This window comes from Miniopterus natalensis, chromosome 2 (assembly GCF_054644295.1).
Source record: "Miniopterus natalensis isolate mMinNat1 chromosome 2, mMinNat1.hap1, whole genome shotgun sequence".
Classification (NCBI taxonomy): Eukaryota; Metazoa; Chordata; class Mammalia; order Chiroptera; family Miniopteridae; genus Miniopterus; species Miniopterus natalensis.
In genome coordinates, this window is record NC_142082.1 from 71,532,134 (window position 1) to 71,558,769 (window position 26,636).

The 26,636-nt window shown below is 43.5% G+C and overlaps 1 protein-coding gene across 1 annotated transcript in view; it reads left to right on the forward strand.

The window, feature by feature from the left end:
• TNFSF11 (TNF superfamily member 11) overlaps positions 1 to 17,115 on the forward strand; it is a 30,462-nt gene extending 13,347 nt beyond the window's left edge. Inside the window, exons 3-5 of the mRNA XM_087813843.1 lie at positions 11,712 to 11,757; positions 11,838 to 11,936; positions 15,622 to 17,115. Of these exons, the coding sequence (XP_087669969.1) occupies positions 11,712 to 11,757; positions 11,838 to 11,936; positions 15,622 to 16,043 (567 nt within the window). The 3' untranslated portion in view covers positions 16,044 to 17,115. The remainder of the gene's footprint in view (positions 1 to 11,711; positions 11,758 to 11,837; positions 11,937 to 15,621) is intronic.
• Positions 17,116 to 26,636: the final 9,521 nt, after the last annotated feature.

Sequence of the window (26,636 nt, forward strand, 5' to 3'; positions counted from 1 at the left end):
ACCAGGGGCTATTGACTGTGATGTGCTCAATCTCAGGGGAGACCTGGGGCAAGAGGTAGGATGGTTTGAAGGAGGGAAATAATCAGACAGTGGGCTTATCTTCATGCTAGAAATGCTCTAGGATGGAAAAGAAGGTATTGCGAATTGACATTTTTAAAGAAACAGACAAGAGGAAGGACATGCCTGAAAGAGGAGCGTCTAACTACCTGGCGTGGAATCTTGGGCTAAGATTTCAGAAGCGAACAACCCTGAGGGTCCTGGGTTAGGGAGGAAGGTGGTAAAGGATGGACTGGATTGCTCCATCCGGAGTGGCTGATCCCAGGACAGCCTGTGGAATTGGAGGGAAGGATGCCCTAGAGCAGTGTTTCCCAAACCTGCTGCTCTTAATCGCTTGGGGCCCTTGTTTAAGAAAATAATAAATAAGGGTCTCCCAGATCTATCCCAGAGACTCTGATTTGGTAGTTCAGGACTAGAGTCTATGATTTTGGAAATCGTCTCTTAGTAAGGCTCGTCTGTCTTTAAAGAAGAGTTTCATAAAGCACCTGGGACTAAGAAGGTGTTGCAAGCATCCTAAGAAGAAGCGAGAGCCACACAGGGAAACCATTGGTGAATGAAGTGACTGTATTTAAGAAGTGGGATGAAGCCTGTGTGTTGTAAAAAGGCGGGTCTTGGAAACTGCAGAGAGCAAGCAGTGTGTATCTGAGATGACCAGACAACAAATGTTTGCTTGAACTTTTTGAGGTTCAGAGTCTGGGAGAGTTCTGTTCCCACATAGTTTCCTCATCACTAGGGTGCTACCCCAGTCCTCAATCTCCTCCTTCAAGAACACTAGGCGGGCCCTGGCCAGTGTGGCTCAGTTGGTTGAGCATGGCCCCATGCCCTGAGAGGTCACTGGTTCAATTCCCGATCAAGGCACATGCCCGGATTATAAGCTCGATCCCCAGTAGGGGGCGTGCAGGAGGCAGCTAATCAATGTCTCTCTTTGCCTCTTCCTCTCCCTTTCTCTCTAAAGATCAATAAAAACATATTTTTTAGAGAAGAACACTAGGTAGCCGTGATGGTAGTGGTGATAGTGGCTATAGCAGTGGCTATAGTAGTAGTAGCAGTAGCAGCAGCAGTAGTAAAAATGATAAGTATAAATAGTAGTAATAAATAGTAATAATGATAAGTATAAACCATAAGCTTATATTCATCAGGAAGTTTTGATGGACTCAGAATCCCTTCTCCTCAATGCCCCTCATCTGACCTACCCTTTCACGGTGAATGACACCGTCACCTCCATCGCCCCGATCCAGAAGCCAGAAGATGGTCTTACACTCTTACTCACTAACTCTTCACCTCACCCCCATCCTGTGAATTTTCCCTTTTCATAAAATCTTCAAATACTTCTCTCTACTCTGTGTTACTACTGTTGTCATGTTGCTATAGGTGTCACCATCATTTCTCGCCTGGATTAGCGCAGTGACCACCCTGTCCATGGTTTCACAGCTTCTAGTTCATTTCTCCACAGCTGAGTGACTTTTAAATGCAAATCGGAACATATCGCTTCCTTTCCTGCTTAAAAAATCCTTTGGTACGCCCCTCAGGATAAGGTCTGAGCTGCTGAACATGGAACACAGAGTCCTCTGTGTTCTGGAAACCCTCTTTGCAACCTCTGCGTCTCCAGGCTCATTGCCTGGGCGGCATCTCATCACCCACCTCAGCTAGTGCTCAGTGGCCCCACTGAGTGAAGCGCTTGGAGCTCCCTAACCTGGTTGTGCCCAGGCCCCCTGCCTTCCTGCTGTGACCCTGGAGCATCCTGAGCACCCCACAGGACTCCTGGCCCCCGCAGCCATCAGTAGACTTTGTGGAATGGATGGATGAATGAATTATGGGTCTTTGTGTGTCATCCTTCTGGTTCCATTCCAGGCCATTCTTTGTGTAGTCAGTTTCCTAATTGTCTTTCAAAATTCAGTTCAGGCATTACTTCCGAAGGAGGCCCACACTCAGACCCAGCTGCCCATCTTTGGGCTTAGGAAACCCCTGCTGTGCACGCCCAGGGCTTCTTGCATTCACCTCCTCATTGCATCAGTTGTACGAGTCTGGCATTGGTCTGGCTCCCTCACCGGTGAGCTTTTCAGGGACATGGACTGTGTGGTGTTTAGGTTCTCTCCCCATTGGCAGGCTCAACCAAGGTTTAAAGAACCAGTGTAATGAGTGAGTGAGTGATCTCTGCCCATCCCTATTTTCTGTCATCACATGGCTGGTAGTTTAATATGGCCAGAAGCTAGCCACATTACGATTGCCCAGAAAGATCTGTAAGGGCTAGACAGAGGTCTTCCCTCTTCAAGAGGGAAGCTTCCTCCCTCTTTGGAGCATGAACATGTTAGGAACCTTGAGACTGGAGGCCCTTCAGCTGCCACTCTGCCCTTTTCCTTCCTGGCCTCATTTACCCACAGTGGCTGGCCTGGCACCTCTCCCTCCGGGAGTCTATCCTAGCAGTCAGAAACGCTTTTGGAGGATGTGTGAGGGTAAGCCTTCTTCAGAGGAGATGGAGGTTTATGAATGTCAGCAGCTCCGCCAATGTCAAGTGCCATGATTATGTTTAAGTGGCAGAAGAAAGAGACATGCTAAATAGCACAGTTAGCCCCGGTGCCCCATTGCAGTTACTCTGCCAAATCCTTACATCACACTTTTCTATCAAGTACCATAGTACAAGACGTTTTAGAATTGGACTGGTTATGAAGACTAATATTGCTGTCCTAAGGCTGCCTTATGAAAACCCGAGGGGACCCTTAACTGTAGCAAAAGCTTCCTCATTTAAACCATGAAGGTTAAACAATAAAAACTAATTCTCTATTCCCAGCACAGCCATCACACTGCCAGGAAAGCATCCCTCTGCCTTAGGAACACAAGGGCACTCTCTTCCTCAGCCCTCTGGTGGGGAGGGTGCATTATCTGTTTGCAAAGATGCATTTTCCAATCAGCAGCCTTCATCCGAGGAAATGAGCCCCTGGTGCCTACTTGGGGTGGGGGAGGAGGCCAGGCCACAGCTGGTAAAGTTCTTCACTGAGAATTTTCAGAGATGAGCGTGGGATGGTGGAGCTGATTCAGTCAGGAGGTGAAGAGATTAGGAGGCGAAGAACGGGTCCTCGAGTGGGAGGAAGGTAAATGCACATTGAGAAGACTGTCTTTGGGAGAATTTTTAAAATCAGTAGTTTATATTAAGACATGAAGTATTTAGGGATCGAAATGTAAAGTTACAGATTTAAGTGGAAGATGGCTCTTATCTTCAGGATTAGAGGACCAGTGCTTGGCCTCCCCTCTTCCCTCCTCGGCCTCCTGCTGGGGCACTGGTGAAGAGCTGCAACCCCCCTGCCCCAGTGCTCCTGTCCCCTCCAGCCCCGGGGATCCTGCAGGGCTCTGCTCCAGGGGACCCGAGCTGACCAGCATGGGCTTCATGACACCTATCATAATATATACCTAAGTGACAGATCACATTCTGATCTTACTTTGCTGAGAGGTATTTTTGAGCCGTCACTGTTGGCTCTTCATATGGAACCGGGGGTGGTGGTGGTGGTGGTGTCTCCAGCTCCATCCAGGTGCTATGGAATGTCCCCCACCTTCTGTGGATTTGAAGGTCAGTGTGAGCTTTAGGGGAGGAGGGAAGCCAGCAACTGAGACATTGATTCTAACCCTGTCTCTTTAGTTGCTGCACAGCACGTGGCGGGTATTCTTTCTGGGCCCTGTAAACCAAGAACGCCATGGAAATAAAATCCTGACAGTGAAATATGAGCTATCTGAGGGAGCAGTTGTGCTAAGTCTGCATGAACCGGAGGGCAGGGTACTTGCAGGAAAAACTGACCTTTGGTGTCCAGAGGTATCCTTAGGAGCAGTGGGGTTTGGGGACGCAGGGGAGGAATAGCAGGAGAGCCTGGAGCAGTAACCAGCCTAGCTGTGCAAGGCCTGCTAAACAAAAAAAAAACAGAAACAAACAAAAAAATTAACTTCCACGGCTGAAAGTCTTTTTAAAAGAAAGGGCTTGCCCGGCCGGGCGTGGCTCAGCAGTTGAGCGTCGACCTAGGATCCAGGCGATCGGGGTTCGATTCCCGGTCAGGGCACATGCCCGGGTTTCGGGCTCGATCAATGACTCTCTCATCATTGATGTTTCTGTCTCTCTCTCCCTCTCCTTTCCTCTCTCTGAAATCAATGAAGATATATTGGGAAAAAGAAAAAAAGAAAGGGCTTATTAGGCCATTGCTAGCAAAAAAAGACAAAAAAAAAAAAAAAAAAGACTGGCCTTGGTGCGTGGAGTCACGGAGTCTAAACCAGCAGCAGCACGGCTGGGTAGGAGCGACAACGTGTCCATCTTCTCCAAGTTTGCAGACATGTCTCTGCATCAAATAGCGGGAGGGGGAGAAAGAGGTAAGCCCGCTGAAAGAATTGACATTAGGCAGAGGGGTGGGAGACGGTGAAGCGGGCGGCTCTGGGACAGGCAGAGTCCACGGGGAGCGTCTGCAGGGGCCGTGGCAGCGAGCGGAGGGCCCAGGTGTAGCAAGAGGCGGAGGCTCCTGGAGTCCGACTGTGCCCGGCTCAGAAATCTACAGAAATAGCCACCCGGACATTAACCTGAGGTTCCAACAGACATTCAGGGATGTGAGCAGTCTTTTTTCCCAGCTGGTCCACAGCCATTAACAAGGCTAACTGTTCTGTCTCTTTGACTCCCTGCTGCTGTAATTTTAATTTACAACATCTCAGAATTTTCTCTTTGTCAGGCCTTATAAGCCCTGTAGGGAATGTGGACTTGTTTTGAAGCCTGCGGGCAGCCCCTGGAGGGTTTTCAGAAGGGAAGGAGCAATGCTCCCACGTGTGCTCTCGGTGTGAGGAGAGCAGGAGTCTGGGAAAGGTGGTAGGAGGCTCTTACCGCAATCCTAAGGAGAAGTGCTGGAAGCTTGAAGGAAGGCAGTGGTCCTGGGCAGGAGAGGGGGGTTGGATTTCTGAGCTATTTGCAAGGTGGACATCTGCAGGACCTCTTTGCAGGAACAGGAAATTGGCTACTCATTTTTAGAAAGAACTGATGTGTGGAATTCATGTGCTAACTTGGCTGACAAATACACTCTTGTATCTAGGTGGGAGAAGAATTGCATGAAGGGTGTCATTAAGATGTTAAAATAAATGCGTTACATATGTTAACAAGTGTATGAACCCTGTGTTATATCTGGCAAACGGGGTGTTAAATCCTTGTTCAACCCGCCAGATGCCCCAGCAGCTGCTGCTGGAATTGTGGAGGGAGGCAGCCACCTGAGACCCTGGCTGTGAGCTGGTGCCAGTGGTTTCTGAAGCATCTGGCTGTACAAATTCCTTCTTCTGTGCTCGGATTGACAGGTACCACATGGATCACACAATTCACATCATGATGCACAGGTGGGATTTCCAGTCTGATAAACCTGGACTCCAGCAATTTCACCTTTTCAGGGAATCTTTACAGCTGGAGATGTCCTCAGTGGGAGCTTAAATCTATTTATATTATTTTGTAAGACAAAAAAAATAAAAAAAATAAAGAAACAACCCCCAAACCCCACGCAGTCAGACTTAAGCCCAACTGAATAGCATCATTCTTGAATTGGAATGATACCAATCTTGTTTGGGGCAGTCACCCAGTGGAGTTTGCAGAGGCAGGCTTAGCTACCATTTGCTGTAAATGTTGAAATTCCCTGGGGCAAAATTCCCATCACTGCTCAAAGGAGTTGAAAATACTCCTAGGTGTTTATATTTATTCTTATACAGTACACTCTCTCTTAAGCGGCCCAGACTTATCAAGACTGAGCCAGTTCTGGGATGTCTCTCTCCTCCTTATGTTTGGCAAAAGATCCTAAAACATTTAAGATGAACATCAGCCTGGCTGGTCCCAGCAGAATGAAGACTATCACTCCCCCGGGAATTGCACTTCTTAGATGTTGAGTTCAGGAGAAGTTGAAGAAAAGCAGTGTTGGAGACCACAGTTACACAATCACATTGATCCTTCGTGTACTTTCTTTCCTGGATGTGAAATTGTGAAATCCCAACATTTTTCTGTGAGTGAAATAAAAGTTGAGAGTAAAGAAAAAAAAATCATTATCATTTGTTTTCCTGTCTGTTCGAATGTACTCTGACAGCAAAGATGAAAAGTTAATGCAGTCTAAATAGGAAAATACCACAATGAGAAGATTTAAAAATGTTGTGAAATTTCCTCATTTCTATTATTTTTAGACTTTGGAGTCAGGGCAGAGGGCAGTTTCAAATCTGCAAAGCCTGGCTGTGGCTCCTCCTGCTTGTCAATGTTGGAAAACGTCCACTAGGTGGCAGTATGTTAGAGGGTTTCTTTTAGGCTTGAATTGGCAGCGATTTCGTTGGCTACCTACCAGTGGTTCAGTTTTCCTTTTTGTCCTGTTTTGAAGGGTGAAATGAAGCTATCACAATTTAGGCCCAAATTACGCTTATCTAAAATTGCATAAATTCGCTGAAAAGCCTACTTGTTACAGTGTGACCATAAATAAGTTCATTCATTCATGTGAATTTTCTTAGTAACTTACAGGTAATGATCCTAAGTGTCATGGGTAGTTTATAGAGCCCACAGGCAATTCTTTTTGTCCCTTGCATGTAACAACAGATGCTAAACATGCTGTATTCTGAGAAGACAGATCTCTGGTGTTCCTGAGGAGCAGGACATTTTTTGGGTTCTCTTTAGTGGCTCTTAGCCCAGAGAAGATTGCAGGGTGGGCCTTCTGCCCAGTTTCCTCACCCTGGGGACGGTTCTAGCTTCTCCTGGAAGCTGTTTGCTGGGAAGTGTGTCAAAGCTATCCGCACTTCTATGCCAATCTTTGGGCATTCTGATAGTGTAGACAACATATAATTGCATTGGATGTTTATCCAGAGAGTTAACTAACTGGTTTTTAAAAATTAATGTACAGCAGGATTTATAATAAGATAAAACACTTTTTTAAAAGATCTCTTGCATTTGAATAATTTTTTCAAAGGAGAGAAATTAGGATGTTCTTTGTAGTGTTTTTCCCAAATTAGATAATCAGAACTTTCTGAATTTAAAGAAACCAGAAACAATGTCTGAATGATAAGATTTGGGGAATAAAGAGCTCTGCAAATTTTAAAACACACTAATTAATGTGACAGAAGTACAGGACTAATGTGGATGAAAATGAATGTAAATTCAAAGCTTAAAAAAGTAAATGGAATTGTCAGAGTGAATTTGGATACTGTTTCAGAAGGAGTTCCCATGATCTTGAAAATGAGAAGTATTAATTCAAGGAAGATCCATGGTTGGGTGTACATAGCAAAGTATTTGACTTTGAGAAAAACGACAGAGTGGCCTCTGCTCTGTGTGGTGTGCTTGGAGACATGATGCCCCCCAGGACCTGAACGGCCTAGCTTGGGGGATTCACCAGCCAAGCCCTGAACATGGCTCACCCACCTCTGAGCCCATTGTTTTCTGCAGCCCCTGGGACTTCTGAGACCATATTTCCTGATGTGGAGGCTCCTTTTTGTCAGGTCCCCAGTCAAGCTGTGCCTCCTTTCGGAGTTATTACTTCATGGGGGGAACCACCCTTTTGACAGGTGTGGGGAAGGGAAAAAGAGATCTTTTTCCCTCTACCCTTCTAGGTTCTCCAGCTGGAGCCCTGTAGCTTTGAGAAAAGACAGATGAACAAGAGAAAGGCACATAAATTTATATGTTTTATGTGACATGAGAACCTTCATAAAGAAGCGAAGACCTGAAGAAACTGTTAACCTGAATGCTTGTACTAGGTTTGATGAGGAGTGGAAAGGCGTGGAAAAAATGTGATATGACAAAAGGGCACGAGCTAAGGGCAGTAAACTGGGGGAAACTTAGCAAGGCCTGTTCATTCTGATTTTTTTTCAGCATCCTTTGGTCTTAAGGATGTTCCTTTCCTCCAGTTTTGGAGAGGGCATCTCTCACATGAGGGTCTTATGACCTATGTCAGAGAAGGACATCAGGTAGTCATTCCTGCACCTGATATTTCTCATATTCCTTCAGCTTACAGTATTCAGTCGGCCAGGGTAGCATTTTTGAGGGTAGCATGTTCTGAACCTCATCACTGGCCATCAACACTTTTCCCCCAGCTTTCAGGAGTATATTTGATGACCGGGTCTTAAAAAGGGGTATGGGCTTTTAGCTCTAGAAAAATAATCATAAGCATGGATTCAAGTCCCAGTATTATAAGGTGGGTTCTTATTCTCTCTCTGCCTCCGTTTCCCAGTCTAAAAAATGAGGTTAGTAATAGTTACCCAGCCTCTGATTTTAATAAGACTCAGGTATGATTGATTGCCCTAGCCAGTTTGGCTCAGTGGCTAGAGCGTTGGCCTGCGGACTGAAGAGTCCTGGGGTTTGATCCTGGCCGAGAGCACGCACCTTGGTTGCAGGCTCCATCCCCGGCCCCCATCAGGACGCATGTTGGGGGCAACCAATCAATGTGTCTCTCTCAGATCCATGATCAATCTCTCTCTTTCCCCCATTCTCTCTGAAAAGCAATGGAAAAAGTATCCTCAGGTGAGGATTTAAAAAAAGAAAGAAAGAATCAAGTATGATAATATAAGGGAGAACACTTTGTTGGCTATGAATGTAAGAGATTATTTAATTTTCAATATGTGGAATATATATATAAATTGTGAGGGTATCATAAATCTATGACTAAATAGAGATGTCATCAAACAACTGTTCATGGGAACACTCCATTAGCAATAATGATTCTCAGTACCTGCTCCATATTAGAATCACCTGGGAGAGCTGCTTTTACAAACTACCAAGTCAACATCTAATTGAGTTAGATTGGCTGGGTTTGGGGCCAGGGCACCCTAAAAGTGTAGTCTCAGAAGAATGCTGTTTGTGGTTATCTATGCAGATAAATAACAACAATCTTAGAGCACAAAAAATTGGGGGTGGGGTGGACATACAAGAACAGACACTGAGAACACACTTTTTTTGTAGACTGAGGTTATATTTACATCATTTACCCCTTTTCACGTGGAAACTTCCCTATAGAGTTTCTGAGAGGAATTGCAATCCCCAGATACCCAATAACAGATATAACATGAAAGAAACATTGCCTCATGAGTCTCCAGCTAGAGTTTTAATTCATCCTCGGTTATGACACAGTTTTTTATTTTTTTATAGCACACATTGCAAGTGTTTCTGAATGGTGCTGGTTATTGAATTTTCTTAGAACAAATCTGTGACAGCTCTGACCTAGAAACCACTGATTAAATGGGCAGAAGTTCATTCCCAGGTGGGAGAGAACAAACTTCCCCTGCCTACTAATCAGTGACCTGAGCCTGATGCTTCTTCGGCTTAGATCTCAAGCTTCAGGAAAACCTCAGATTGGCCCACCTCTGATGTCTTTTGGGACATGAGAGGGATTGTTCTCAAATTGAGGCCCCAGGCCAGCAGCACCAGCTCACCTATTAAAAATGTGAATTCTCAGGCCCCACCCCAGGCCTACTGGATCAGAATATCTGTTTCAACGTGACCTCAGAGACTGTGATGGATGCTCAGGTCTGAAAACCACTGAGCAGCACAGAGGCTCTTTCCTTGTTTTTCTCAAGAATAAGTGTGTATTTCTCAGTAGAAAAGCATGAGACAGGAATTTGCAGGCCGTGCTTGGCTTTGCTCCCTTCTTCACGCCTCCTCCTTCCATCTGATGACGAGGCACGGCCGGGTAGAAGGAAAAGGGGGGGTAGAACATTTTTTAATTACTCTGTCGTCAAGGTTCCTATTCCAATCTTTTCAGAGATGGTGCTCAGGTAAACACATATTGTTTATATAATGCATAAAGATATATTGTATTATAAATAGATACCCATTATAAAAGTATAAGGATAATTATGGGTATATATATTACATAGATATATAAATTTTTAAAGATACATTGTGCATATATAAAATCTTTGTTGTAAATGCAGGAGAGACCAAATCAGGAAATTCCAGAAATCAGGGCACCATTGGAAATCCAAAGGTCATGAGAAGAGATTTGAGAGACAGGAGGTCAGCAGGGGAAAGAAAGAAAACTTGGATGGATGGAGTGGGGAGAAGAGCAATGCTTGGTAAGGGCTTCTGCCTTGCACAACTCAAGAATTTCCTACAGATGGTGCTCCCAGAGCTGTGCAGTGCAGGGCCCTGGGTCAGAGCAAGGTTTCTAGAAAGTCAGTCACACTGTGATTTCCTTAGGACTTTAGAATAGGTAACTGAAGACAGCTGTGCTGTCTCCTCCAAGGGTATTCAAATATGGAATAGATTCTCATCTCTCTTGGGGGTCCTAAAGGTAGGGAAAAGAATCAGTGTTGTCTTATCTCTAGAGCGCTTCCAATTGTTAACAGTTGAAATTGTGTTATTGTCTCTATCATCTATCTTTCTATCATCTATCTATCATCTATCTGTCTATCATCTATCTATCTATCTATCTATCTATCTATCTATCTATCTATCATCTATCTATCTATCTATCTATTTATCTATCTATCATCTATCTATCTATCTATCTATCTATCTATCTATCTATCTATCTATCTATCTATCTATCTATCTATCATCTATCTATCTATCATCTATCATCTATCTATCTATCTATCTATCTATCTATCTATCTATCTATCTATCATCTATCTATCTATCTATCTATCATCATCTATCTATCTAGTCATCTATCATCTATCTATCATCTTTCTCAAATCAATTCTCTCCAGACACTCAAAGAACTTAAGTTCTATGGCCTATCTTTTAAACATCATGGTTAGCATGCATTGTCATCCCAATAACAGAAATTAGGAATCTCTCCAGAGTGATTCTAGTATTTACATATATGAATTTACTCTCTGTTAAGTGTCTACATGCACTATCTCAATGAGTCTTCACAACCACCTTATGATAGAGTTGCTATTAATATCCTCAGAGTAAGTAGGTGGCTGAGCAGGGATTTGAATCCAGGTCAAAGCCCAAGGTATTCACTCCACCTATTTAGTGGCAGCTAAGGTCTTGATTCAGGTGAGCGTGGAGTCACCCGTTAGATCCTTCATTCGTGGGCTCAAATTGAGATATGCAATTACCTACGCTCTTCATGGACTTGTATTCTTTCCTTCTGTGATTCATGCTTCTAAACCTCTGTTTGCAGCAGTATTTTAAATTAATTATTGGTACTCTAACAGCTCTTAGACTTCCATGTAGTACTTAAAACACACTGTGACGTTTTAAAATAAAAAACTAACCACTGGGAGCTAGGCATCATTCTCTTCCCTGCCATGTTATAACAGAAATTCGCTAATGGAATAGACATAAACAGAGTCTCCCTAAAAATTTAAGAGGGTCCTGTATTCTGTGGTAATTGTTGTTTTCCTAGTTACCTTCATCTTCATTTGTGAACCTGCCATACACTTTTAATTATGTTCAATTAGTCTGTGTTTTAGAATTTACATTGTCTTTTATTTCCTCTTATTGTCCAACCTATTTTGTTAGATAGTATGCATGCAGTCTAGTTTTTAAGCACATCCACAGAATTCTTTGGGGTGTATTTCCCCTCATAGCTAGCCAGAACATCAAGGGATTGTACTCCCTACGTACTTCTGGCATATTTTAAAGGAAAGAGGATTCATTTATGGTATGCCCAACAGTCCTGAATTCTTACTGCTTTATTGAAAGAATATATAAATAAGACTCTGTCTTTTTATTTCAGGAGTTACAGCATATTGTTAGATCTCAACACATCAGAGCCGAAAAACGTAAGTACGGATCTGTATGAATATTTGAAATCCCATGAAGTCACTACTCTTTGGGCTGACGTGGTCTCTCTCATACTCAGCTGTGGCGGAAGGTCCGTGGTTAGAGCTGGCCGGGAGGAGCAAGCCTGAAGCTCAGCCCTATGCTCATCTCACGATCAACGCCACTGACATCCCATCCGGTAAGTTTCATTTGCATTCAGCTTGAAAGACATTTCAAGAGTCATTTATCAGCTCCATTTGGGTACTCAAACCTAGTATTAGCCTTTTACTAAATTTCTGAGAGCCCTTAACTTCTAGATCAGAAGAAAGATCACTTAGTTAGCCTTCGGTTGGTGATCCACCCTTGGAAACAGTGAACGGCAGTCATGTCAGCATGGACATCATTACTGTCTTCACTTTCAGATCGTCAGGGTGTGTTTATTTTAAATGATTGCCAGTTAAGATCTCACAACTGGGAAGGACAATCCCGTATCATGCTCAGCCACATTTACCCAAGCTAGAGCTGACACATCCCCACTGCCGCCCTGTGAGGTGCGTGAATTCATCCAGGTCAGATACTCAGCCGCCTCCTGCCGAGTTCCAGGTAGGGGCTTGACAGAGTGATATTTAAGAAGCAGTAGCCCTCTAGAATAGGAACCATACTCCTCCTCCTTCAGAAGGTTATCAGCTTCTCTGAGTGAGACTTTACCTCAATGGACTAGAGATCTGATTGTCTTTTGGAAATGAGGAAAGCTAGAGCTCTGTGCCTCCATCTACCTGGATGCCCCAGCTCTTTCATCATATAATCCCCGCTGCTTAGTGCATCTTGGGGTGTTTGAGCATCAAAAAGATTACAAGAACATTATGATCGAGTGACAGTTGAACATTATGGTTATTATGATGTCATTTATTCAACACACACTATGTATCAGGCATTTCACTCTGCATTCCTTATCTCTAATCCTTACTACAACCCTGCAAGGTAGAGATTATCATTCAGATTTGCAGGCAGGGAAGCTGAGGTCCACATAGTCTACCTGCTCGAGGTCACAGTGATGGCAGGATTAGAAGGTGAATTCCACTCTCTTTGATGCCCAAGTGTGTGCTTTTTACACTATAGGTCTCAGATCTAAGTACCTTGTGGTCAGTTGGTTTAGTCAGAGGGAAATCAATTCAGAGCTCTTATGTTCCTCTTTTTCTGTAAGAAGATTATCGTAGTTTTAATAGGCAGGAGCTCTAACGTCTGACTTGTCTGCATTTGTGGGCCCCCTGCACTGTTTACTGGCTGTGTGACCTTGTGCAAATTATTGGAACATCTGTGCCTCAGCTTCTCCACTGGGATGGTGGTAGAATCTTCCTCATGGGGAGCTGTGCAGACTTAATGAAGACTTAACGAGGTGGCGTACCAACATTGCTATATGGCAGCTGACATTTAGTAAGCACCCATTGAACATTTAGTAAGCACACAGTTTGCTATTATTATTTGAGTTTAATTAAATAATTATACATACTCCACTTTGTTCTAAAAATGAGTTAAGGCAGATATTTCTCAGAGTTGGAAAAAAAATCCATGTTTTAGTAAATAATTTTGAAGCCACCATCATCATAGCATGAGCCATGGAGGGATTTTTCCTGACTGCACACATGGAAAGTGAGAAGCCAACTCAAGTTTTTAGAAGATTTTCTGAAACTGTGTATTCTGTCCTAGATACTTGCTTCATAAACACATTTTCTCTGTGTGTGTGGATGTATGCCTTACAGTGGAACAACACCAGTTTTCTGAGTGTAAAACTATTTTTCATGTCAGCAAAGGCAATCAAATTAATACTGATGTCTCAGCTGTGTGTGCTGTGGATGTTCTCTGCATTTATCTCCTCAGTTCATTTTAAAGGGCATGTGATAAATATTGCATTAGACTGTGTGCCAACGTCTGTTTGGCAATAGCAAGCATGTTTTAGTTTCAAAGCTCTCTCTCCAGGCACCTAACATCAAATCATTGCCAAAAAACAAGGCACAATTTCTGGCCATTTTCTGATGGTTATTGAGTTTGAGACTGAGTGAAATGAGTTAGTGTATGCTTCTGTTTTAGAAAATAGGATTTGTTCCTCTGGCTGGGCCAACAATCCCTTGAGTCCATCTATCTCCCAGTACTAGGCCCTTCACAGGAAGATGGCGTTAATTTTGCGTGTTCATTTTGGGCCTCTGATTCATACTTATTTGCACATAAGAAAAATCAGAATCTGCTTTATACTGACTGCTAGCTTATGCATTGGGAAATGTTTTGTGAGGTTAGAATATGTGGCTTTCTTTAGGGAGATTCTCAGGCTAAATATTTGCAGAGGCCTCTTTTCCAACATCCAACAGCAGTGACTAGAGACTGGGGAGGGGCTGGGGTAAGAGGCCATCAGCATGCCTCACCAACGCTGGGGACCCAGATCTGCCACGAGAGGCCCTTCACCCTGATTGTGGCCGAATCACCTCACTTGTTTCCCAGTATTGTCTGTTCAGGAGTCCTTTCCCCTCTGCGTACTGTGTGTATTCCGTACTCTGCTCGAAGTTTCCCTCACTAACAGGACTCTCCCTTTTCTCAGTTCACCTATATTTGATCCAAGTCTTCCCATCCTCTGGCTCCTTTGTTTCCTCACTGGGCTGAGCTCTCCTGATTGTCATTCATTTCTGCAGCTTTCACTTTCAGTTGCTTTAACGGAACTTCAACCATGTGCTATGTGACGTGCAGAAATGAAAATGTCCTATTTTTCATTGTGTATGCCCGTTTCTCATTTTCTCCACTACTAGTGGTTAGTGCCTTGAGGGCACGCTGCTGGATATAATTCTCAATTATGGGCAGAGGGAACACCCACAGAAAGCACAACGGTCACTTATTAAATGATTGATCAACTAAACGGATCAGCAAATGGATGAGCGAGTGGGTAAAAACAGAGACATGCTTCATCGGAAATGCCACCCCTTCCACCTGACTTTCGCTCTCAGTGGGCGTGGTGTGCAGTCAAGGGTCCTGTCTTCTCCCCTCTCTAGTTCATGTTCCTTCCTTGCCTCCCTGCCCATATCTCTGAGCCCTTGGTTTAACACCAGCTGGCCTATCCCGTTGAGAGGGTAGACTTCACCCTTGTCATTCTGCTCCTCTCTAACAGCCATTGTAGGAGCAGATTATAAGACAAATAATTGATTGTGTAAGTGCTGAATTCAGGAGTAGGGTAAAAAGGAAGAAAATGTGATCATTTGAGATGCAAAACATCTTGAATTCTGTTAGCTTTGTCGATGGATTGCATAACTATCAGTCTGGTGGAATTACTTGACTAGTATTTATGAGGATGTGATGAATAGTCTTGTAGTCTCATCTTGACTCAGTTGGGATGTTTTAATCTGAGATGACCTGAGGCAGGACCTCGGGTAAAGAAGGACATGTGCTGTGGTGGGTCCTGGAGGGTGGTGCCTGTAAGGTCTTCTAATACTCGCGCTAGCGCCCTCCCATGGCTGAGATGTAAATCTACTGTCCCTAGACGGAAGGATTGGAACCGCTGGCCTTCCCTTCACAGGCTTAACGATGGGCTGCCCCCCTGTAGCTTGGCCTCTGTGCATTTCCTCCCATTTGCCTTCTGACTTGCTTCTTACCTGGACACAGGCCATACTTATCCCCGAGGGCAGGAAAAATGAGTTTGTGTCTTTGTACCCTCTCAGGTGCCTAGCAGAGAGCACTAAGCACTTCTTAATGTATCTCTCCCCTTTTAGAAGATGAATTCTGAAAAGCTATTCTATTGGAGCAGTGACTGTTATGCTATGGATTTTTTTAACCTCACAGAATTGTGAGGGTGTCCTTGTCATTGAAGGGGTGGATTTTAAGTCATGTGCCTCTCCTCTCCTCAGGTTCCCACAAAGTGAGTCTGTCCTCCTGGTACCATGACCGAGGTTGGGCCAAGATCTCCAACATGACTTTCAGCAATGGAAAACTAATAGTCAACCAAGACGGCTTTTATTACCTGTACGCCAACATTTGCTTTCGCCATCATGAAACTTTGGGAGACCTCGATACAGAGTATCTTCAGCTGATGGTGTATGTCACTAAAACCAGCATCAAAATCCCAAGTTCTCACACCCTGATGAAAGGAGGGAGCACCAAATACTGGTCAGGGAGTTCTGAATTCCACTTTTACTCCATAAACGTTGGAGGATTTTTTAAGTTACGGTCTGGTGAGGAAATAAGCATCGAGGTGTCCAACCCTTCACTACTGGATCCAGATCAAGATGCAACGTACTTTGGGGCTTTTAAAGTTCGAGATATAGATTGAGCCCCATTTTGTGGAGCATCAGTGTGTATTTCCTAGGATGTATGGAAACTTGTCTTTTAAACAAGCCGAGAGAGATGTATATAGGTGTGAGACTACTAGGAGGTATGACCCACGAGGCATAAGAGGCCTCTATCCAAACTTTTGACTCTGGAGAGAGCATGTGTATTTACAGCCAAAGGGAGATGTTGGACTCAAGGTGTGTTACAGCCTGAAGGCTTTCTTACACAATGGTTTTTAAATTTTGTAATGAATTCCTAGAATCAAACCAGATTGGAGCAATTATGGTCGCCTCTTTGGAAAACTGCATTTGTGCCCCGGGTGGGGTTAATTCTCTGGATCTAGCCCTTGGTTATGTAGCACTATGCGGCCGAAGTAGAGAGGGTGTTATCTAATTGCAAATGGATGACCATCTGAAGGGTTACGTTCTTTTGAATTATTACATCATGCTGGAACCTGCAAATAAATACTTTTTTTCTAATGAGGAGAGAAAATATATGTATTTTTATATAATATCTAAAGTTATATTTCAGATGTAATGTTTTCTGTGCAAAGTATTGTAAATTATATTTGTGCTATAGTATTTGATTCATAATATTTAAAAATGTCTTACTGTTGATATATTTAATGTTTTAAATGTACAGACATATTTAACTGGTGCACTTTGTAAATTCCCTGGGAAAAACTTGTAGCTAAGGGAAAAAATGTTGTTTGTTAATATCAACTGTACTATATTTCTTCATTCTTTTTAACTTAATAGATTTTTCAGACTTGTCAAGTCTGTGCAAAAAAAAAAAAAAAAAAATTAAAATGGATGCCTTGAATAATAAGCAGAATGTTGGCCACCAGGTGCCTTTCAAATTTAGAAGCTAACTGACTTTAGAAAGCTGACATCGTCAAAAGGATACGTAATGGGCGACTGGAATCTGTCAAGAGTATTTATAGAATTATTGAACAGGTGTTTTTTCTACAAGTACTACAAATTGTAAATTTTGTTTTTATTTTAAATGGAAAAGTTATCAGTGGCTTATCTGCAAGAGAATACCATTTTTAATTGAATGGAAGTTATTTTATACTGTACAATAAAAACATTGCCTTTGAATGTTAATTTTTTGGTACAAAAATAAATTTATAAGAAAATCTGTCTTGTGGTTTTGTGCTTCTCTTTTATATCTGTCTTGTTCTGTGACCTCGCCCTTTCCAATATGCTAATGTGGCTTCTATATTTCCAAAGGTTACCTAGAAATGCAGATTTAATTAAAAATTAGGAACAGATTCAATTAAATTAATGAGCCTTAGAATTTGAAAAATAATTTGCAAGGGATTTGTATGCAAGAATATAGCCAGATAGAAAACAGAGGCTTCTTCACTCAAAAAGGAAAATTTTATGTTATGCTTATGAGGAAAAAATGGTATTTTACACAAGTTCGTAATGCCTTGCAGAGCAGCGGTTTGACCTGGAGGAGCCCCTGAACATTTCAGACCTTACCACAGTGAGGAAGGATTAGCAGGAGACTGGTGCTCATGCTCATGGACGTGTATGTGCGTGACCTCTTCAACCCAAGCTGAGAGATGCGAGAAAATGAGCATCTTGGGGAAGCACAGGCAGTCATAATTTAAGGCACCTGGATATTTGTGGATAAATGTTTCTTGGTGGTTGTGACAGGATGGAAGGAGAAAAGAAATAGCGGATGTTACAAAGAACTTGTAAGTACTAAACATCAGAGCTTTGTGGCAGGGACTCAGTCATTGACCAAAATGCACCTATTGTTTTAAAACTATCAGTAAATCTAAGATAGATTGATACAAAATATGGTTTCAGTATTGCATAACCCAATGGCTGAGACTTGGTTCAAGGAAAATTAATTTTGACAAGCAATCAGAGAATTCCTCTACTCCCCACTGACACAAAGTCTTGCACAGAGAACCTTACTAGCTGTCCTGGCTCCTGTAAAGAGATTCTATAATTTCCAAAGGTAACATTCGTTTGTTCATTCCATGTTATTTACTGAGCACCAACTATGTGCTAGGCACTGTGCTGGGCACTGGGTATAGCACTCTTTCTGCCCTTGAGTGGTTTCTGTTCCAGTTTGGTGACTCCAGGGTATGGGCACATGGAGCACGCTGTGGGAGCAGAGGGGAGGCCACCCAACCCAATGCAGGGGATCACAGGAGGTCTAGAGATGAAATCAGGCTGGACAGGAGGTGGGCTGAAAGGCTCCGAGAGTGAATGTAGAATATCCATTACTATTTTTAACTTACTGCAGCTGACTTATAATCTCTCAAAGATGAGCTAAAACTCGAAGTCTAGGGATGGAAAGAACCTGGGATCTAGTAAGAAACACATGGTGGCACGAGCCAGACTGGGGAACTCACGTGGTGGATGGGCTGCAATGCTGAGGGAGTCCTCTACAGAGGACCTTGGCTGTAATGTGATTTTTATGTACGTTAAAGGGACTTTTAGAGCTTTGCTGCAATGAATCTATATGAAATGGTGTACACTGGCCTGTGTCTCAAAGGAGGCAACTGTATCAGGTGCATGTGGGAGGAAGTGTGGAAGAGGCTTCTTTTCTTTCCTAGTGATGCTCAAGGCTTTCCTGGATCTGAGGGGCAGGATCCAAACCCTTACTTTTCCCATGCACATGCCACTTTTTACTCCTTTCTTCTCTCTCACCCCCTTTTCCACTTCCACTCTCCTGTATGCGTTGTAATCCTTTCCTTTTGTTTTTTCCCTCCCCCCACCCCAAATCCCTGGCTGTTGCCTCAGAGGACCATTTAGTTTCTCCGGTGGCCCCTGCCTCTGACTGAGAGGGAACCAGATCATGTCCACCCTCAGCATCAGCGAACTAAACATGCTGAGGAGCGACAAGGTCATGTCAGGAAACCAGGTACTGGATGCTACGGCAAATTGAACTGTTTGCTCATTTTAACTACTCGGCTTCAATGTTCTTCCCAACACGTCAAACCTGAAGGAAGGAAAGCATGAACATTTACGGTCATCTGTCTTCTGGAGTCAACTTACACAACTATACCAGAGTCAGGTGCACTTGCATCTTTCCAAAACACCGCCTATTTGGCAATTCTTGTTCAGTGAGGTTGCTCCCCCTCACCCCGCCCCTTTTCTTCTGCTTCCATGTCATTCCTCTCCATCAGGCCACCCTAGAAAAATCTCCAGAGAAGATGACCTATTTTCTCAGTGACACAGGTGGGAGTCCGAGCACTTCAAGCCTCATCTTTTCTCTGTGTCCAATTATTGATTTGGTTTGAGATAGTGGCCTCGTGTTATACTTGTACATTTTGGGGACACAACTCTGATTCAACTTTCAGCTCCACGTTTAGCCTGTGAAGTCATTCTGGGCACACGAGGCATGTCCTCACTTCACTTTTGGCTCTGTTAATCGATTCTTTAACTCCTAGGCTGTGAAATTGAAATATGTTCCCCAGTAGCTGCATTTATAAATGCTAATTAGTTATTGATTCACATTATTATGATTTAGGCTTGTGTCACTTTTTACAATAAAAATATTCATACACCTCGAATGTTAGACTTTAACTATAAAGAGAAATCTATCCTTTTGGTTAATAACACTTTTATGATACTTCTACTCTTGTCATTTAAAAATTCTATTTTCTAATCATCTCCCATCTCCTTTGTTGACTGTTTGTTTGTTTTTTACAGGAGCTTGTTTTATTGCATCTTGACCAGTACTCTAGCTATTTGTGGTGACAGTCTCTGATTTTATCAGATGTGGACTAGTTATAACATTGTTTATCTTGCTACTGGTTTTCAACATCTGCAGAGAAAACTTGCGGAATCATTTTTAAAACTTAAAGTACAATCGATATACAATATTACATCAGTTTCAGGCATACACCATAGTTATTCAACATTTACATTCTTTACGAAGCGGTCTCCACACTAAGTCTTGTAACCATCTATCACCATACACGGATGGACCTAGAGGGTATTGTGCTAAGTGAAGGGTAAAAACCATATGATTTCACTTACATGTGAAAAACAAAACAAACAAAACAAAATAGAATCTTTTGTTTTAAAAATTCGAAGAGGTGCCCCTTCCTGTTGGCAAAGAAATGAGTGAGAAGTTACTTACTCCATTAGTAGTACCCAGAGCTCGCTGGGGATCAGAGCTGGCTTTAGAGACAATAAGCTCTCTTTAAAGATTAATAAACATTTCAAGTTTATATATGAGGGTCCTAAAACCAGGGGATGTCACTCTTGTGGGCAAAAACCAAATTCTCCCTTTTCCTCTAGATTCGGCAGAAGCTTCATTTTTTCAAAAGCCTCATCTCAACAATCTCAATCTCAGGTTGGTGGAACGGAAGTTTCTTACGAGATATGAACATCTTTTGGAAGAATGATCCCTGATTTGGGCATCAACCCAAATTGGAATCGAAGCTCCTCTCTGTGTTAACCTTGGGCAGGTGGCCGTCACTGGGATTTACTTTCCTGCCTTGTGAAGCAGGAGTCACTCTGTCTGTGTTGAAGGGTTGTGAGGATTGACTGGCACATGGGAGAGGCTCAACAAAAAGGAGCCACCGTTATTATCCTTCCTTCCCATTCGCTGCATCCTCAGTCCTAAGGCTCAAGCATTTGACCTTGTTTTCTCCAGCCGCTGCGCAGGGCCGGTATTGAGCAAAGCACTGTGCTCTGCCTTGTGAAACACACCAGGATGGATATTGTACTAATCTCCCAGGGCTACCTAGGTAACAATGACCACAAACTGGGTGGCATAAAATAACAGAAATGTATTTTCTCACAGTGCTGGAGGCTAGAAATCTGAAATCAAGGTGTCAGCAGCATCACGCTTCTTCTAAGGGCTCTAGGGAGAATCCTGTAAGGCTGCTGGTGGCTGCTGGCAATCCTGGGTGTTCCTCAGCTTGTAGCTGTATCACATCAAGTGCTAATCCCATTGTCATGTGGTCATTTTCCCTGTGTCTTCACCTGGACCTTTTTCCTTGTGCCTTGGTGTGTCTCAAATCTTCTCTCTTCATAAAAACAACAGTCATTGGATGTAGGGTTACCCTAATCAAGTATGACCTCATCTTACCTTGATTACATTTGCAAAGACCCTATTTCCAAATAAGGCCGCAGGCTCTGGGTGGACACAGAGTATAGGACGACACCATTCAACCGGGTATAGATATCAAGGGACTTAGAGTCCAAGAATGAAATAAATATCTACAAATCACACTATAACTAAACTAGAATAAAATTAATGCCACAATAGAAGTACAACAATGTGCTGTACTTTGCTTGTACCCCCCTAACCAAGTGAGGGCTTATTTTCATTGCAATATGAGTGAAATCATATTTGGATTTGAATAACTATGATGTGTTTGTGCTGGCTGTGTATTTTCATGAGATTATGCTGGGGTTAGGACAGGCTGTTATACACTTCTTATAACCTCCCTTTCTGTGCAATTTCCTTGCCCCCCCCCCCCCCGTCCACAGTAGGGCATCCTGGCCACTACCAGGATTTGTACTTGCTCCTTAGTTCTAATGATAAATGCGGTTTTGCTCAAGGATTAGGAGTTAAAAGCAATCATTTTGAAAGAGTTCATCTCTCTAATAAATCTGTAACAAAATGGAGAAAATGTTCCTCTCCTGGAGTTCCAGAGTGCAGAGGAAGGCAGACCCGCTTCATGGAGCTTTTCCCAGGGGTACCTACCTGTAGGGTGAGCATTAGCAAGGAGCTCTGTCTGTGTGCTGGGGGCTGCAAGGTGGTCATGTGGGTTTGTTATTATTGCATTTTGGGGGGCAGCCAGTGGAAGGGAAGCTTTTACTCAGCCACTGTGAGATGCAGAATAGAGCAGCCCGCAGAACCAGGAGAAGAGGGAAGTGCAAGGCCCCAGGCATGACCTCAGGTAGAGGTGCTTGTGCTTTGAGGTGGTGTCCTTGAACCTTCTCTGGGTGGGAAAGTCTGTTCTGAGGATACTGGTCAGGTTTAAAGGAGTTTATTCACATTTTGAAGGAAAACATCCTAGACCCTAGTAAATAAAAGGAGAAAAGTTCACACTCAACTTTAGGGAAACACAAATAATAAACAAGACTTATTGAAAATACCTAAATCAGGAAATAAGTCATGAAATAAGACAGGGGTATCTAGAGGACTTTTCCTAAATCTCAAGGTTCAGAGACACTACAAATAATGGCGGTGAGAAGAGACACCCACAGAGCGCCAGACACACACCAGAGACAGGAGCAGCACCTCCCATTCCCTTCTCTTCCATAAAATTTCCAACACAGGTGGCCCATCATCCAAAAGACAAGTCCATCCAAGTTCAGGTCAATGGTATAGGAGAGGTGAGCAGAGGCAGGCCTGTGGGAATGTAATAGGAGTGCACCTTGGCGGTGAGACCCCCATGTCACTCGGGGATGTGAATGCAGTGTGTCTAGGGTTCAAGAAGGATTCGACTCTTGAAGGAGACTGGCAGGATCCAAAGAAATGGCTCAAAGACCAGCTGCTTGGGGGTATTGGTGGTGCCTCCTGCCAAGACATGGGGAGCTCCAGGGAAGGAAGCCCAAGTGCCTATGATCCCCGGGGCAGAATGGGCGAGATGGGAAGAGTGGGCTGGACCAGCTGACAGCTGTCCTATGGGGTAGGATTGGGAAGATACCATGCAATTCTGTCCCTGAAACTACGAAAGGCTGTCACCCTCCTGTCCAGGAGCTATAACAAATTACCACAAACTTGGTGGCTTAAAACAAACAAAATACAACACCAAACTTGATTCTCTCAGGGTTCTGGAGCCAGAAATCTGAAATCAAGTCATCGCAGAGCCCCGCTCTTGGAGAGAAACCTCCTTGCCTCTTCCTGCTTCTGGCTGCTTTCTGAGCTCCCTGCAGCTGCTTCATGCCACTCTCTGCCTCTGTCTGTGGCCAACTTCTCTTCTTCTTGTGTCTCCTCAGTTTCTGTTTCTTCTAAGGACACTTGTCATTAGATTTAGGGGGCCCACCTGGATAACCCAGGAGGATCCCATCCTGAGATCTTTAGTTATATCTGCAATGACCCATTTTTTAAACAGGGTCAGATCCACAGACTCTTGGGGTTAGGATGTGTGCATATCTTTTTGGAGCCACAATTCAACCTACTTACTACACCCTCCAAATGACTGTTTCTAAATCCCAACCATTAATGGGGCCAGTCACCCTAATATACTTCTTAGTGGCACAACGGCTTCCAGGGAGAAACAGGGAAGCCACTAAGAAGAGGCTGAGATTGGGGAAGCAATTAATAAATAGAGTACTGAAGGATGCAGCCACCCTGGACCTGTGACTTTCTAAAACTGCAAACGCCTGGAGAAGGGTCCCAAGGGGTAGACAAATATGAGAATGTTGCTGTGTTAGGAATTTCAAAATTTTCCTGACTGTTGTTGCTGCCATTGAATTCAATAATAAAGAGCATTAAAACTGATCTTTTCAATAGAGAGATGCCTTTGCAGCTTTTGGCACTAAATGAATCTAGGGCTCCACAATCCCCACGATGTGAGGCCTGTGAGCTCCAAATAGGCTTAAGCTGGAGGCTGCAGCGAGCACACCAGCTGGAGGAGTGAGGGGCCTGCTTTTGTTCTGGGATGAAGTGACTGCCCCTCAGGGTGCTGCCCTTCACTGTTTACAGTGTTTGACTTAGATTGTGTCTGAAATTTGGGAATGAAAAACCCTGCAGGAACCAGGCTTCACATCCAACATTCCCTCATTCCCTCCTAACACTGATTTTTCACCATTTGTCCAGCAGACGCGAGATAAAGAAAGACAGTTTCAAAGAAAGAGAATGTTTTCTTGAACACCTTAAACAAACTCAAAGGCTCAGAGCTAATTTTTTAAAGATGACTTGACAACTTGTTAACTTTGTTTTCTGCCCTCAACAAGGGAGTAAGCTTGACAGACGGAGACAAGTTAATTGAAATGTCCCCTTAGCATGCAAGCTGCTTGGGTAAAGATAGTATCCTGTGGCAGAGCTATTAAATAAAGGGGGGGTGTGCGTTTACTGGATTGTTGAAAGGAGTTTAAAGTCAGTTGAACATATTTGTTTGTAATATAATAAAGGTTGGTAATAAAGTCTTTGTTTTAAATTTGGTGTTTAAAAAACTAAGAATTCTTTTTTAAGCCTGAGATATTAGCCCATAGAAGTCGAGCCCAGCAAACTACAATGTCTGTAGAAACATCTAGTGGCCTGAAAAGAGGGTAAAGCTTCCCTGCCCAACACCTTGGAAAGAATTCTGATTTTCTATCAGTAAAAGCTGGCAAAAGGGAGGGAAACAGGCAAACAGGGTTAGAAAGCCTTTCCTATCTGTGTGTTAAAGTCCTTTAGAATTTGTTGTGCACTCTTAATACTGATGTTTACAGTCTTTAACTTGTTTTTATTGGGGACTTAGGGAGATTCCTGTGGTCACTGGTGTCCCTGAAAGGAGTCATTCTTTCCCTGGGTCTACCAGAATGATGCTGAACCAAAAGGGGTGGAGCAATTTAGTCCACTTTAAAATGAATATTTTAAAGTATCTGTTCAAGGTTTTTTTTTTAGGAGAGAAGGAGAGTGGTGCTTGTGAAAGGGCAGAGAAGGGGGTCGCTGGTGGCAGAAATAAGTCTCCTTTTGGCTGCCTTGAACAGTTCAGATCTGGTCCAATCTGATTTAAACTTGCATATCCCACTCAGGCAAAAGGATTCCTGAAGTTCATCAGAATCTCCCTGCATAGTTCCTTTTGTTGGAGGAACATGCTTAGGAGTCTCGCCCCTATGGATGGCCCTGGGGCCAAGAATGAATTTCTTTCTAGTACACGGAGAAGTAAATGTTCTCTCCATCCCTAGCTTACATTTCAAGTGCCCCAGGCACTGCCCTTTAGCCCATCCAATCTGTAAAACATAGCACTGCAGTCATCAGTCTTTCTGCAAAAGAGAATTTTCCTTTTCATCACTGAAAAGGGCTTATGGGCTTAAGCCCAGTATTCTTCCCAGGGTTAAAACTTGTGGAATAGTAGGAGCAAGACATGCTTCTTTTCTTTTCAGGTTCAGCCCGAAAGTGTGGAGAGTCTCCCATGCAGTGAACATTCTGCTAGGGCTGTTCTTATTCATAATCCCGTTTAACCCTCACTAACCCATTTGATAGACTCCTAAGTATTCAGTGACATCTGGAGTGGTGTGTGTGTGTGTGTGTGTGTGTTGGAGATTTGAATGTAAGAATAGCAGGCTCCCCTCTTCTGCGCTCCTGCTCTCACAGGCACTGACGGATGGGGTTCCTTCCATTGGAAATGTTTCCCCACTTCTCACCTGGCCAGATTCTCACCATCCTTCAAATTCTGTGTGAGCCCCACCACCCCATGAGTCCATTAGTCAGCTTTTTCTTGTGAACGCCTATTGTCTTTTGTGTTTTCACCACACAACGTGAGACTCAGTTATCTTTTGTCTCTCCCACCTTTCGGCTGTCTCCTAAGTCGTGGCCTTGCCTTCCAAGAGGAGTGCTGGCTGCCTCGGTACAAGGGGGGTCCGTTCTCCATGCTTCTCTTGTGTTCCCAAAGGTGCTGAGAGGTGATGGCACCAGGGAACTTGACAGGGGCTTATTGAATACACAACTGATGAATTCACCTGTGTCCTCTGCCGGTTGTGAGCATCCACAGCCCAGCTTTTTTGTGTGGCTTTTAAGGGTCCCTTGAATTTTTGCCCTAATTTTTTGCTGGGACTACATAGAGTTGGGTGAGTAGTAGGAGGGGCAATGAAGCCAAAGGGGCCATGTTGGCATTTTGGGCTTTGTTCAGGTTAGTGCCTTTACACAGAATCCCATGGCAAGGAACAGACCAGAAAGGTGAGCAAATTTGATGTTGAGAGATCAGAGATCTAGCCTTGTCTCGTCGATAATTGTTTCATAACTTGGATGTGACACTTAACTTTTTGAAATCCACTTTCTATTCATAAAATTGAAATAATAATAGCCATATCTTTTATCCTGTGTTGTTGAACAAGTAAAATAATAAGTGTGCAAACATGTCACAAAGATGTAATATGGACTGAACAGTGTCATTATTCTGACGTCAGTGAGGTCAGAGTTGGACCCGCCCGACATCCAGCAGCTTTCCTGATGCTGCTTTCCCACATCAGGCCCATTCATACCCGCTCCGGCTCCATCTCCCAAATCAGCTATCATCTCCAGGGAAGATTCTAGGGGTCATTGGGGTCAATTCATGCCCTGGTCTCTAGGTTGATCCAGTTCTTCAAATTAATTCTACTTTGATTGGACATTTCAAGTGGTTTTTCTCCTGTTGAACTGTTTTCACATTCTATAGACTGAGCTTATCTCTTCCAAATGTTTTTCTTTTCCAAAAGAGAAGAGAAAGGGGAAAGAGGGAAGGGAGTTTACTTCAATCTCGGCAGCAATGGGTCAGTTTCTCTTTCCTGTGGGCAAGGTTAAACTGTCCTTGAAGTAGCAATGATTTGGAGTCTCTGAGCCAAACCCATCTTCTTCTCCATCTCCACTGAGCACGTCTATAACCTTCCTCTCTCAGGCAGGTGAGCCATCAGCCTGGCTGAGCCTTGTGGTAAAAATGAGGGAAGTCCAAGAAGATGGTGGCTTAGACAATTCTTCA